The sequence below is a fragment of the Rhinolophus ferrumequinum genome, chromosome 16 (assembly GCF_004115265.2).
Source record: "Rhinolophus ferrumequinum isolate MPI-CBG mRhiFer1 chromosome 16, mRhiFer1_v1.p, whole genome shotgun sequence".
NCBI classification, from domain to species: Eukaryota; Metazoa; Chordata; class Mammalia; order Chiroptera; family Rhinolophidae; genus Rhinolophus; species Rhinolophus ferrumequinum.
The window spans coordinates 28,905,291-28,918,106 of NC_046299.1; the positions used below are offsets into that span (position 1 = coordinate 28,905,291).

At 39.4% G+C, this 12,816-nt stretch overlaps 1 protein-coding gene and 1 long non-coding RNA gene across 5 annotated transcripts in view; both read left to right on the forward strand.

The window, feature by feature from the left end:
* Nucleotides 1-2,346, forward strand: part of LOC117035818 (uncharacterized) — a 28,973-nt gene extending 26,627 nt beyond the window's left edge. For all 4 annotated transcript variants that reach the window (XR_004425275.1, XR_004425273.1, XR_004425274.1 and 1 more), the window contains one exon: nt 2,005-2,346. This is a non-coding gene — a long non-coding RNA (uncharacterized LOC117035818). The remainder of the gene's footprint in view (nt 1-2,004) is intronic.
* Nucleotides 2,347-7,784: 5,438 nt separating this feature from the next.
* The window catches only part of LOC117035728 (protein FRA10AC1), a 31,491-nt gene continuing 26,459 nt past the window's right edge, over nt 7,785-12,816 (forward strand). The window contains exons 1-4 of the mRNA XM_033129697.1: nt 7,785-7,980; nt 9,684-9,760; nt 10,907-11,002; nt 11,134-11,179. Coding sequence (XP_032985588.1) covers nt 9,684-9,760; nt 10,907-11,002; nt 11,134-11,179 — 219 coding nt within the window. The 5' untranslated portion in view covers nt 7,785-7,980. The remainder of the gene's footprint in view (nt 7,981-9,683; nt 9,761-10,906; nt 11,003-11,133; nt 11,180-12,816) is intronic.

Sequence of the window (12,816 nt, forward strand, 5' to 3'; positions counted from 1 at the left end):
TAACCAGTTTTGAACATACTTGTAAATTCCTTTTTGCTTTCCTGATTGCCTATATGTGTGTATTCTTTAAATTCTCCTTTGAATTGGTGGTAACCTCTCTCTGGTTCCCTCATTAATTAGTTAAATAAAGTCTCTGATATGTGTTAATTTTATATTTGTATGAGCCACAATTTTAGCCTTTTAAAAATTACCTTTTTAAATTGGACTGTTAATCAAAATCAAGAACTTTTGTGCATCAAAGAGTACTATCAAGAAAATGAAAAAAACAACCTATAAAATGGGAGAAAATATTTGCAAATCGTGTATCTGATAAGAGATTAATATCTAGAATCTATTAAGAACTAAAACTCAACAACAAAAAAAATAACTCAATTAAAAAACAGGCAAAGGACTTGAATAGACAGTTCTCCAAAGAAGATATAAAAGTGGTCAATAAGCACAGGAAAAGATGCACTATATCACTAGTTATTAGGGAAATCAAATCAAAACGACAATGAGATACCACTTCACACCGACTAGAATGGCTATAATTTTTTAAAAACCCAAAGAATAGAAAATAACAAGTGTTGGTGAGGATGTAGAAAAGGTAGGAATGTAAAATGGTGTCTGCAGTGGAAAACAATTTGGTGGTTTCTCAAAAGATTAAACATAGAATTGCCATATGACCCAGCAATTATCCTCCTGGGTATGTATCAAAAGAATTGAAAGCAGGGACTCCAATAGATACTTGTACACCCATGTTCACAGCATCATTATTCACAACAGCCAAAAGGTAGAAACAGCCCAAGTGTCTGTCAATAGATAAAGGGATAAGCAAATGTAGTATATATACAATGAATATTCTTCAGCCACTAAAAGGATATAAGCTGGGACACATCAGCATCCAGATGACCCTCTGAGCCCTGGGAATGGCTGAGAGTGTAGGTAGACAAGGATACGCAAACCCAGCTCTGCAGAACAGTAGGAGCCTGCGACGGAGTAGACACTGAGGAAAGGAAACTGAGTGTGGTGTCCGGGAAGCCAAGGCAGATGAGTGACCTTACTCCAGATGTCCAGCAACTCACTGCCCAGTGACTGGGGATCACTGCGGCGGCTACTTCATTCTCGTCATGTGAGAGAGCAGCGTCCAATAGACTAATACTTCTGGTCATAAAGAGAGCATTTGCAACAACACACTGTACTGTCAGAAATTGTGCTAAATAGTATACGATGCAGAAGGACATTGTCAACTAAAAAACAAATCCGGACTTAGGAGAAATTTTATTCAAAAAGATTATTGCTAGAGGGAAAGAGAGTATTGCAATAGGGAAAACCTGCAAGTGTCTCAAGGGTCAGACAAAGGTTTTCTTTTATAGAGAGGAGGTATGAACAGGCCAGAAAGAACCAGATGTGGGGAAATGAAATGAAAGGGTGACATGATCAGATAGTAGATCAGAGACTATTTTATGCGGAGGCCAGTTTGTTTGCAGGAGGGACTGTACGCTGGCTCAGGCTTGGGGGGCGGGCAAAGTTCAGGGGCTTGGAAAAAAGGAAGATGCTTAGCCAAAGTATGGTTAACAAGCATGTTGTTCCAATTTATCCGTGGGGTGATGAGCAGTACACCTCATCATTTGCGAAGCAAAGAATGGGAATTTTGGAGGGTCTGTGTCTAGCTTTGTCATAAGTTAAACATGAGACATCTGAGTCATGTATAAGTCATACAGGAAAGAGTGGTTCTTTGCAGTAAGCCCTTTTCTAGAACACAAAAACAGGGGCATTCCTTGAGTCATCACTATTTTCCAGAAGCAAAGGGCTTAGGTAAGATTCAACATTGTCAGTGTGCTGTGGGATGCCAGTACCCCCCCACTCCCGCCCCCAGTCTACATGACACCCTGGTCTTCTCAGCCAGTATAGATATTTCTGCGCAGGAGCTTATACACCACTTCTTGCTTCAGTCCTGGCCACGACGCCCCCCAAGACACCTTTCTTGAGTGTTTATTTAAGGCTTTGATTCTTCTCTTGAAGGAATCTTCACGCCTGATTTTCCAGGAGCCTGTCTCATGCCCAAGAGATACATCCAAGCCAGCCTCAGAACCTTTGCTTCCAAACCACCACCTCCAAAGCGCAGCCCGGAGGCCAATGGACTCCTGTGGACTTCTGCAGCCTCTGGGCTTGAATTCAGCTCACGGCAGTGTTTTCTTCCAAGTGGTGTTTTGCTTTGATTTTTAAACTTGAATTAGATGCCAATATTAAAAATCAGAATAGTGAATCTAAAAATCCAGAACTCCAAGTTCTCTGGAAAGATGGATTGCTCTAGCAATTTTGGCCTGCGTTTCTGTTGTATGCCTCCTACCCTATGCAACAAAATTCCTGACAATAAAGTGTGTTTTTTAAAAAGTTCTATTTATGATCCAAGTATTACTCATGGTGCTGTTGCTTTGATACAGTCAAAGTAAGGAGAGGCATGAGTTCTCCATCTCCTGTTTACCACTGTTCCTCTGAATCCAGTCATTTATGTTATTGGTATGTTTACATATTTTTTTATCCTACCACCTATTATCACCTTCAGTACCAGGACAACTAGTCAAAGAGTTTTACTTTCAGGGACTATGTTAATTAAGGCATCATTTAGGAAAATTGCTTACTATTTATGTCTAACTGCCTGACCACATAATAACGATGACTGTATCCTTAGATATATGGTAGGCCCACTTCACTGAACATTTCACTTGACTAAACCAGCACTCTCTCTACATGATAAACTTGTGTTCATAAATTATAAAATCATGTGATATGGTCAGCTACTTGGTACTTGCCTACACTTTCTAAGAGAGAGCGGTGAATATGGAGGGCCTGGGAGGATATACGTCCCTTTCCTTTGGAGGCAGAGTCGGTGTAATTTGTAGCACAGAGTTAAACTTGTGGTTTAAGCATTTTGAACACGAACATGAAGTCCTCTGTCTCCCAAGCATTTCCTGTCTTCCTTCTCTCAGGGCTAAGGGACTCTCCCTGGTGATTCCATAGCCTTCTGGGACTATTCCTAGCACTGCCCGTAGCACCGTACTGTAATGACCTGTTTCTGCGTCTGTGTCCCACCTAGAGCTTGAATCTTGATGGGGATGGGCGGGAATTATATCGTTTCTGTGATTATAGGCCCAGGCCTAACTAGTCCTTGAGGAAGGATCCAGAGCTACAGCACTTAACAACCTTCATTATTCTTGCGAGTCTCTCTACTTTGCACATTCCTGAGTAGGCATGAAATCTTTATACCCACAGATATAATATGACAAAATATAAGTGCATCAGTTTTCCGGTGATATTTAGTGTTCCTGGTCTCCGCTTCTCATCTCATCTGACCCGGTAAGTGTCTCCCTTTCTCTTAATCACAAGGCTCCTTACCCACGACTGCCTCTGAGAGGGATTTTCTAGACATCCTGTCTCTATTCTCGCCTCCTGGGAGCAGGCCTAAAAATGACAATTCATTTAGCTAATTGTTATATTGCTGTCTTTCCACTTTGCTTCCAAGTGTTCCTCCGACCACAGTATTCATTCTCTGGCAGCCTCCTCCAGGCTCTTACACAAGCAAGTGACTGACCTTTGACCGGCTTGTAAAAGATAGCTGTTAGCCTGTGTCTCTATTCGTGGCCTGAGCTTTACTAAGGAGGTTGTGCAGCTGCCTTCTGACAGATCCTGGTGTATAAATGTACAGAAGTACAAGATGACCTTGCCAAGGGTTCAAGGCCTGGGTGCATTCAGTCCTTTGAGTGCTGACTAGAGTCCTACATGACACTCACAGAGCTCCCTGTCTGCTTCCACCTCCGTGCCTCCAGGAAATTTGTCTTTGGCTATGTAAGCATTTGTGGGGCATAATTTCTGAGGCCCCAGTAAATCCCACCTATTCGCTCCCTGACTTATTCTGTTATGCCTGAAATTGCTTTAATCGCCAACACTTCCATTTACCAATTGGAGTCAATGTTTTAAAACCTCTAGGAAGAGTTAAATTTTAAAATGTAAACTTTCTATTGAAGTATAACATACATACACAAAAAGGCACAAACCATAGGTATAAATGAACCACTCATGTAACGAACGCCAGGATTAAGAAACAGGACATTCCCATTTCCTAGAGGCAGCCCCCAACCACCACGCCCACTTGTGCCTTATGCCCACTTCCTGTCACCTCCCCTTCACCCACCAGGGAAACCACTATCCTGACTTATAACAGATTGATTACTTTTGTTTTTGTCCTTGATATAAATGTCTTTTTGCAAATACAGTGCTTCTTTGACTCAGCATTATATTTATGAGATTCATCCAAGCTGCTGAATATACTTGTAGTTTGTTCGTTTTATTGCTGTATAGTATTTCATTGTATGAATAAAGCACAATTTATTTAACTATTCTAATGCTGATGGACATTGGGGTTGCGTCCAGCTTTTTATTTATAAACATTGCTGTTATTTACAACTAGTGATTTATAGACCAGGCCTTTTTTGGAACACATGTACACTTTTCTCTTGAAAATACAGTGAGAAGTAGAATATATGAGAAATAGGATATACACGTTCAGCATTAGTAGGTACTACTGAACACCTTTTCCAAGGTGATTGTACCAATTTACACTCCCATCAGCAGCATGTAAGAGTTACAATCATGCCACAGTTTCATCAGCACTAAATCTTTTTCATTTAGCCATTCTGACAGGTGTGTAGTGGCTTGCATTGTTTTCATAATTTGCATTTCTATGATAACTAGTAACCATGAGCACTTTGTTTGATGTGCATTTGCCATTTGGATATCTTGTTTTGGTGAATTGTCCATTCAAGTCTTTGAGTAATTTTTCTGTTGGGTTTCTGCCTTTTACTTAATGATTTTTAAAGTTTTTTTATATAATCTGATAATCTGTTGAATATGCATACTGCAATATATTTTCCCACTCTGTGACTTAACTTTTCATTTTTTTAATTAAATATTTTAAATGAACAGAAGTCCTTAATTTATTTATTTTTTTCCTTTATAGTTAGCTCTTTGTGTGTCCTAAGAAAATTTTTCCTGCCCTAAGGAAGATATCAAGAAATAACATGAAGATGTTTTCCTATGGTTTCTTTGAAACTGGCTTTTGTGTATGGTGTGAGGTAGGAATCAAGATTTTTTTTTTTTTACCATACTATTCAATTTACCCAGAACTATTTATTGAAAAGTCCATACTTAAACCTAAGCCATTACTCATAGGATAATATATGTGAGGATCTATTTCTAGACCATATTCAAGAAGCAGTTAATTGTTAAACTTATTCTCAAGAAAGGATGTCTATAATTGGATTCTTTCCTCAAGTAGCATTTATTACATGCTTACTATGAATTAGGCATCATGCTAAGCATTTTAGCTGCATCATTTCATTTTAAACCTCATCAACCCCCAATGAGATAGGTACTGCTATTCTGTCCATTTTATAGATGAGGAAATTAAGACTCAGAGAATTAAATAACTTATCCATGATTTCCTAGCTAGTAAGTGGCAGAAATCTGACTTGAACGCAGGTCTGGCTGAAGTGTGGTTCTTTGAAGTGTGGTTCTTTGAAGTGTGGTTCTTTACTATACAGAGCAGCTGTTTTTGAGGGGTAGGGGGAGCAGAAGTGGGCAATAAGGGTGTGTGTGTGTGTGTGGGGGGTAATGGAGAGGAGTGGGGTGGTCCCTCTCACTCATATATCTATCATAGTATTTTATTGCTTTATTTGAATTATACAGCATTGATGCACATTTAAATTTTCACATTCATTGAAATAACACATTTTACAGACTGGGAACCATAGGTTCATGCCATTTACTAGACACTTGGAATATGATAGACTATATTGTTGTTATTGTTCTACATATTCTTTCTTTCTTACCAGTCAACTTTCAAGAGCAAGAAATGGCTTTTACATATTTGTAACCCTGATGACTAGACACTGCTCTGTCCAGAGCAAGCACTTAATAAATATTTGTATTTTTTATAGTTGTTGAGCTGTGATTGTTAATTTCCCAATCAGGTAGGTTTTCTATCCTGTATTAATTGTTTTTAGTTCAGATCATGTGATCTATTCCTAACATATATTTTCTATTTTTCTCTTTCAGTAACTGCTGCCTCAAAGGGAAAAATGCAAATCTGTGGCTGAATGGTCTGGTAGTCACAGATCTTAAATTCTTAAAATGTTAGAATCAGGAGCCACTTCCCACACAATCGATGAGTTACAGAGAGAAAGAGAGAGAGAGAGAGAGAGAGAGAGAGAGAGAGAGAGAGAGAGAGAGACTAAAATTAACACAGAGAGAGACAGAGAAAACTGGGTCTTGCCGAGAGACAAGTACTCCCAGTTTTAGACCCTCACCAGTTCTGTGGCTTTCAGTTCTGTGCTTCTGTTTCTCATATGCAAAATGGGGCTAATAACATAGTAGCACAGGTTTGTTGTAAGAGTAAAATGAAACAGCAGACAAAAATATACTAAGAATAATAGAAAATACTACTAAAATATCAAATATTGGTAGAAAGTAAATTGAATACAAGGTACAGGTGTGTTTTATTTTATTGATAATAAATAAAACAAATATAGTTTAGATATTTCCTACAAAAATATCTATGACAAAATAATTCAACATAGTATAAAGTTAAATTGTGAGATTTCCTATCACTTTAAAGTTTTTGAATAAACATTTTTATTGAAGCATAATCTGATTGTATTTGAAGTGATTGAATTTACAATAATTTAACTTACAAATTTTTAAGATCACATTCACTCATTGGGTAAAGCAACATATATCTATAATTTACTGTCAGTGATAGAAGTGGATTAAACCGATAAGGATATTGTTATCTACCATGTAGTGCAAAAGATGTAAAATGATGAGTCTGTGTTGTGTTAAGCTTTTTCTCTGAAAAGGGCCTGTTGAAAAGTCAGCGGCCTGCCAGTGCAATTCAACAAATATTTAATTAGCACTTGTGATTTCCAAGGAACTGTGTTGGGAAAGGAGGAGGAAGCAAAGATGAATAGCATCAGTCAGAGGAAGACCAGACATGAACCCAGTCACGAGGCTGCAAAGCAGAATGGAGCATCATAATGTAGAAAAGGTAGAGCACAGAAAGACCTGGTGGAGCTCAAAATACGTTAACTTTTCCTGACTGCATTTCTTCTCCCCCGCCCCACCCCTTTTTTTTTAAAGGAACTACGTTGGATCCCTTTTCACTTGTGTCAGGTCGCTTGTCTGCATAGAATCCCCAACCCTGTGAAATCTCCCCTATTCTCTATTCTTCCTTTCCTCACATTTTCGATGAGCTCCTCTGCCACCAGCAGTGTATTTGGAATGGTATCTTTTATGTGGGTGTGAAACGAAGGAAAGTTATTTTTGTTCTAATTATGAGAACTGTTTTATGCGGAAGAAAAGTGGGCAGAGAAGAGGCAGATCGGAGACTGAGACGCTCGGCGAGGATGCTCCAAGGAGGCGTTACTAAGGTTACTATTAATAGAAAGAGGACGGCAGGTGATATTCAGGCAGAGATTTTTTTCTAAAAACATATTTTCAAACGAGGAGCGTGTGCTTAAGCGAGCAGTACCACACAATATTAGATGAAGGGCTCCCGAGAGGGTTAGGGAAAGAGGCACAGGAAAAAAGTGACAGCTGCGACTTCGAGAAAGCAGGCAGCATCTGCCTTCCCCTTCGGCCAAGTTCTCCCGCCGCCTTTGTTTCCCGGGAATGTTCTGGCTGTAGCACAAAGTCAGCGCACCTCGAGACGGTGCCATTTAGGTGTGACACGGTGCCGAGCTGGACCGGAAGCGCTGCCCAGTCGGGACCCGTAGGGAGAGGCGGGCAGCGGGTAGCCGTGGCGGCGGCTGGGGCGAAGCTGCGCGGCCGCAGCGGACGCGAGTGGCCCTGCAGCGGCTCTCTCAGGCCGTGGGTCGTCGCTGCAGCCGTGGAGAAAGGAGGAAGCGACGACGCAGCGGGCGAATTTGACAGAGCTGGGAGGAGGTAAAGGGGTGTGTGAGAAGGGCTGTGAGCGTATTTGGGGTTGGGGAGAAGGACCTCGAAACTTATTCCTAGTATGCTACTAGTGTTGGTTATTTATTTATTTTTATGTTTTTAAATAGATTCTGGAGACAGGCTCCTTTCTCGAATTTCTCTCGGCCCTTGTCAGTGTATTTGTAGCCTAAAGTGAGTGAGAGCTTTTTGGTGCAACCACTCGTTGAGATGGGTGTGGGATGGATGGAAACCGCCCGAGAAGAAAGAAATGGGAGAGGGGGAGCAAGGGTAGGAGGTGGTGTCGCGGGGTGTGGGAAGAAGAAGAAGAAGATGAGGAGGATAGTTAACGTTTACAGATGTGAAGAAAGGGAGGACAGACAATAAGTGAGAGGCTGGTTTGGCTTGAACAGATGTGGTAGACAGCTGGAAAGAGGAGCTGAATTGACAAAGGTTGTAAGCTCCAGGTGTGTCGAAGGTGAAGACAGATATATATCAGCAAGGGTAGAGTTGGAACTGTGGCCTTCTAATCTTCACCTCCAACCTTGGCTAGGGCCTTCCTCTCTAGAATTCTGTGGGACAGGGAAGAGACAACCACACACCTAAGTCTGAAAATAGAATTATAAAAAGAGAATGGACTCCTGGGATTTAAGGATTATTTGATGTAGCCACCTTACTTAGCAGATGAAGTCATTTATTCAGGATAGCCAGGACTAGAAACATTTTTTGCCTTAGGTCGGTGGCAATGATTTAGAGTTCTTTCCTCTGTTTTCTGCTCTACTTGCTATAGTGAATATTAAAGTTTAAAAAATTTACTGTATCGTTTGACCTGGACTGCTTCCTTGTAACCATATGAATTGAGTATTTTATGACATCAAATAGTGAAATCATCCATCCATCCCCTATGAATGTTTCCCAAATCCAATATAATGCTGAAACTAGAAGCTTCTTCCAACACAGCTTAGTGACAATTGAGACCTTTCAGTATTTCTAAAAATTTCAATTAAATAAATTGAAACTAGATAAGGTTGACTAGAACAAAGGGCAATGTGGTGTACCTTAAAAAACAAAACAAAACAACAACAAAAAACTAGGTTTAAAGGAAAAAGGAAATCACATACGTTGAAAAAAGAGGTAAATTTTCATCAATGGATAATGTACTGTTCACAAATACAGTAAGTCTGATGGAATATAATAATCAAGAAGTTAATGTTTTCCAGAGAGGCAATTTGGAGTTAGTTGAAATCATGGTCTTAAGAATCAAGTAGATCAGCTTAGCCACTTATTTGCTCTGTGTAATTAATTTACTTAACTTCATTTGTCCTTGATTTCTTCACCTCTAAAATGGAGATAATAGTTCCTAACTTGCAGAATTAGAAGCAGTGTTTGTAAAGTACGTGGTGTAACCTCTGAGTTAAATAAAAGTGTAGCATTGCTGAACCTTGTATAGAGTCAAATGCCAGCTTCTAGACCTGGTTTTCAATAGAAAGATTAAAAAATAGCCTCTCTTGGCCTAATAGCGAAATATGTTAATTCATTTTTTTTAGGATACATTTTTAAAATGAATGAAAGTTTTAGATGTCTGAATAGCCCAGGAACAGTGGTATCCACCACAATCCTTTAAAACTATTGTGGCTTTTAAAAATAACTAATTTTTGAACTCTTCTGTTTCCTGAACTGTGGGCAACTTAGGTTCTGAGTAACTTCTTTTACAGATGCATGGTCATGGAGGCTATGACTCTGATTTTAGTGATGATGAACACTGCGGAGAATCTAGCAAAAGGAAGAAAAGGTAACTTTTATTGATCTGTTTCATATCTTTTCTAGGTAGAGACGAGACACAAATAAATACTATTGCGAGTTTTTGGATTGTCTTTGTATGTGAAGACAACGATGTTCTATGGAATGAATTTTTGTTCATTGAACTATAATGAATTGACTCAAAAATTTGAGAACAGTTGTGTGAAAAAGAAGAAAATGTTTATATTGTGAACGGATTTATGGAAGGAAAAGGGGAGGAGGAAATCAATTAAAGGTCTTTGGTTTCTCTGTTGCATCTGCTTTCATTCAACTGTCAGAGACTTTTCACTTGCAAATGTTAAAACTAAGATGGGGCTGGGTTGGTGTTCCCTTTGCCTGGTACTTGACTTCAAAATGAGGTTAGTGTGGAGAATGAGATTGTGTGAGCACAATTCTTACGGTTTTGTGAATGAGCTAAGTGGTCAAAGAGCTGATGGAAGTTTAGTTAATTGGGAGGGACAAGATCTGTCAGCAGATAAAGCCTGGGCCTTATATGGAGGCTACATCTTGGTGGAGTTGCTGTTTTTAGGGATGTTGTTATCAGCTTCCAGTGTTTAGAAACTTGATTTTATCCATTAACTTAGGAGTAGTTGACTGATTCATATTGCGGCTGAACGTTTTTTGTCGGGTATTCATACTTCATGGATAACCACAAGAATAAACATACTTATAATAAATTGTGTTTTATGATGCTTTACATTTTCAGGATTTTTCATTCAAAAATAAATAGTTGGGTAGTCTTCCCTGCTCTAGGGTTATATCTATCTGCATAACTAGGGCTGATCATCTATAGTCTATATCACCTATAATCAGCCTGTCTTTTTGCATAGTATCAGTTACCAAAAGCTTCATTGTCTCTACTATACAAACAGGGAGATTGTGGCACAAAGAATTTAAGATTCATATAGTGAATGACAGAGCCAGAATTTGAACCCAGAAACCTAGGCTATCAGACATCAGAACCCATAGATTTCTTTTTCATTTTGCAGGTATTAAATAAAGTTAAGATATTAATTAAGCTATTTAAGGAGACATAAATTTGAATTATTTAAAACATATTCCAATTGTGAAAATATAAAGAGACAGGAAATACTCTTTGAGAAAAATGAGCTCTTAATTTTTCTTTTTAACAAACCAGGACAGTTGAAGATGATTTACTGCTCAAAAAGCCATTTCAGAAAGAAAACCATGGAAAGGTGGCTCATAAACAAGTTGCAGCAGAATTGCTGGATAGGTATGGTACTTCAGTATAAATTACTTTTTTGGTTTCAGATGTTTTTGTAAACTCAGGGACTTGGTTGATTTGATTATATTTATCAGAATGTGGACATTTGAATTTGCTTTAAATAAAATTTGTCTTAACAGGGAAGAAGCAAGAAATAGAAGGTTTCATCTCATAGCTATGGATGCTGTATCCTTTTTATATTTCTAGGTTCTTATAAGTAATAGAGTATTTTAAAATCTACTTTTTTATTATGAAATCTTATGAAGTCAGACTTATATTTTATTTATTTACTTTTTTTTTTTTTTAAAGATTTTATTGGGGAAGGGGAACAGGACTTTATTGGGGAACAGAGTGTACTTCCAGGCCTTTTTTCCAAGTTAAGTTGTTGTGGAGGGTGCTGTTCAGCTTCAAGTTGTTGTCCTTTCAGTCTTAGTTGTGGAGGGCGCAGCTCAGCTCCAGGTCCAGATGCCGTTGCTAGTTGCAGGGGGCGCAGCCCACCATCCCTTGCCCTTGCGGGAGTCGAACCAGCAACCTTGTGGTTGAGAGGATGCGCTCCAACCAACTGAGCCATCTGGGAGCTCAGCGCAGCTCAGCTGAAGGTGCCGTGTTCAATCTTAGTTGCAGGGGGCGCTGCCCACCATCCCTTGTGGGACTCGAGGAATTGAACTGGCAACCTTGTGGTTGAGAGCCCGTGCTCCTATCATCTGAGCCATCCGGGGGGCAGCTCAGCTCAAGGTGCCATGTTCAATCTTTGTTACAGGTGGCAGAGCCCACCATCCCTTCCGGGATTCGAGGAATTGAACTGGCAACCTTGTGGTTGAGAGTCCACTGGCCCATGTGGGAATCGAACCGGCAGTCTTCGGAGTTAGGAGCATGGAGCTCTAACTGCCTGAGCCACTGGGCCGGCCCTATATTTTATTTTTAAAGATAAATACTGATGTGGAATTTTGCCATTTATACGTTAGAGTATATTTCTCTTTTACTAATATATAAGAAAGATTTAGAGACAAAAAATTAAAAAATATATATATTGCTAATGTTCTATAAATAGGTTTACAGAGTCCATGAACTTGCAAATATTTTTTTCCAACCTGTTTTTGCCAAGCTCTCAACATTTCTCATTTTTATACTACTCTTATCTTCTGTCTCATTTTAACTCTTATTCTCTTCCTACTTCTATTTAAGGTCTTTGTAAAACTTGTATTTAAAAGTAGGTCTGTCTGTGGTCTGTTCTCAAGCCTGCTATCTCGCTTCAGCTGTCAGGCATGACTTAGGGCTGTCTTTAAGCTATAACTTGCTTTCCTGTTCTAGCCGTGTCTCAGCTCAACTTTTTGATAAGACTGTGGCTCATTACACTAAGTGCTACCACTGGTCTTCCCTATTACTGTTAGGAATGTTAGAGAGTGAAAGGCCAAGCAAGACCTGAAGTATTTCTAGGTATTTATTGTAGTGATGGTCAGGATTAGGAGAAGGAGAAAATGTCAATTATATATACACCCTCATCACCACCTGTAGTCATCTGTTTCACTTTGTTATCATTCTTACTGCTTCTCTTTAAGTTATACAGGTTCTCTTGTCTCCTAACCCAAGCACTTAGCTTCTTCTTATGGATCTCATCTACCACTTACTCCTTTAGCATTTCAGCGCCTGCTCTGCTTTCTATGATGCCACTGATTTGGGGGCGTTGGGGCATCTAGTTAAAGCCTGGTGAGCATGAAAGTCTAGGTCCCCTTTTCTGTCATGGGAGTAGGTGGGGCCACAGTTTTTTCTGGAATATTTGGCCGGAGTAGAGAAGTTATTATCTAAAAGATATCTGTCTTGTT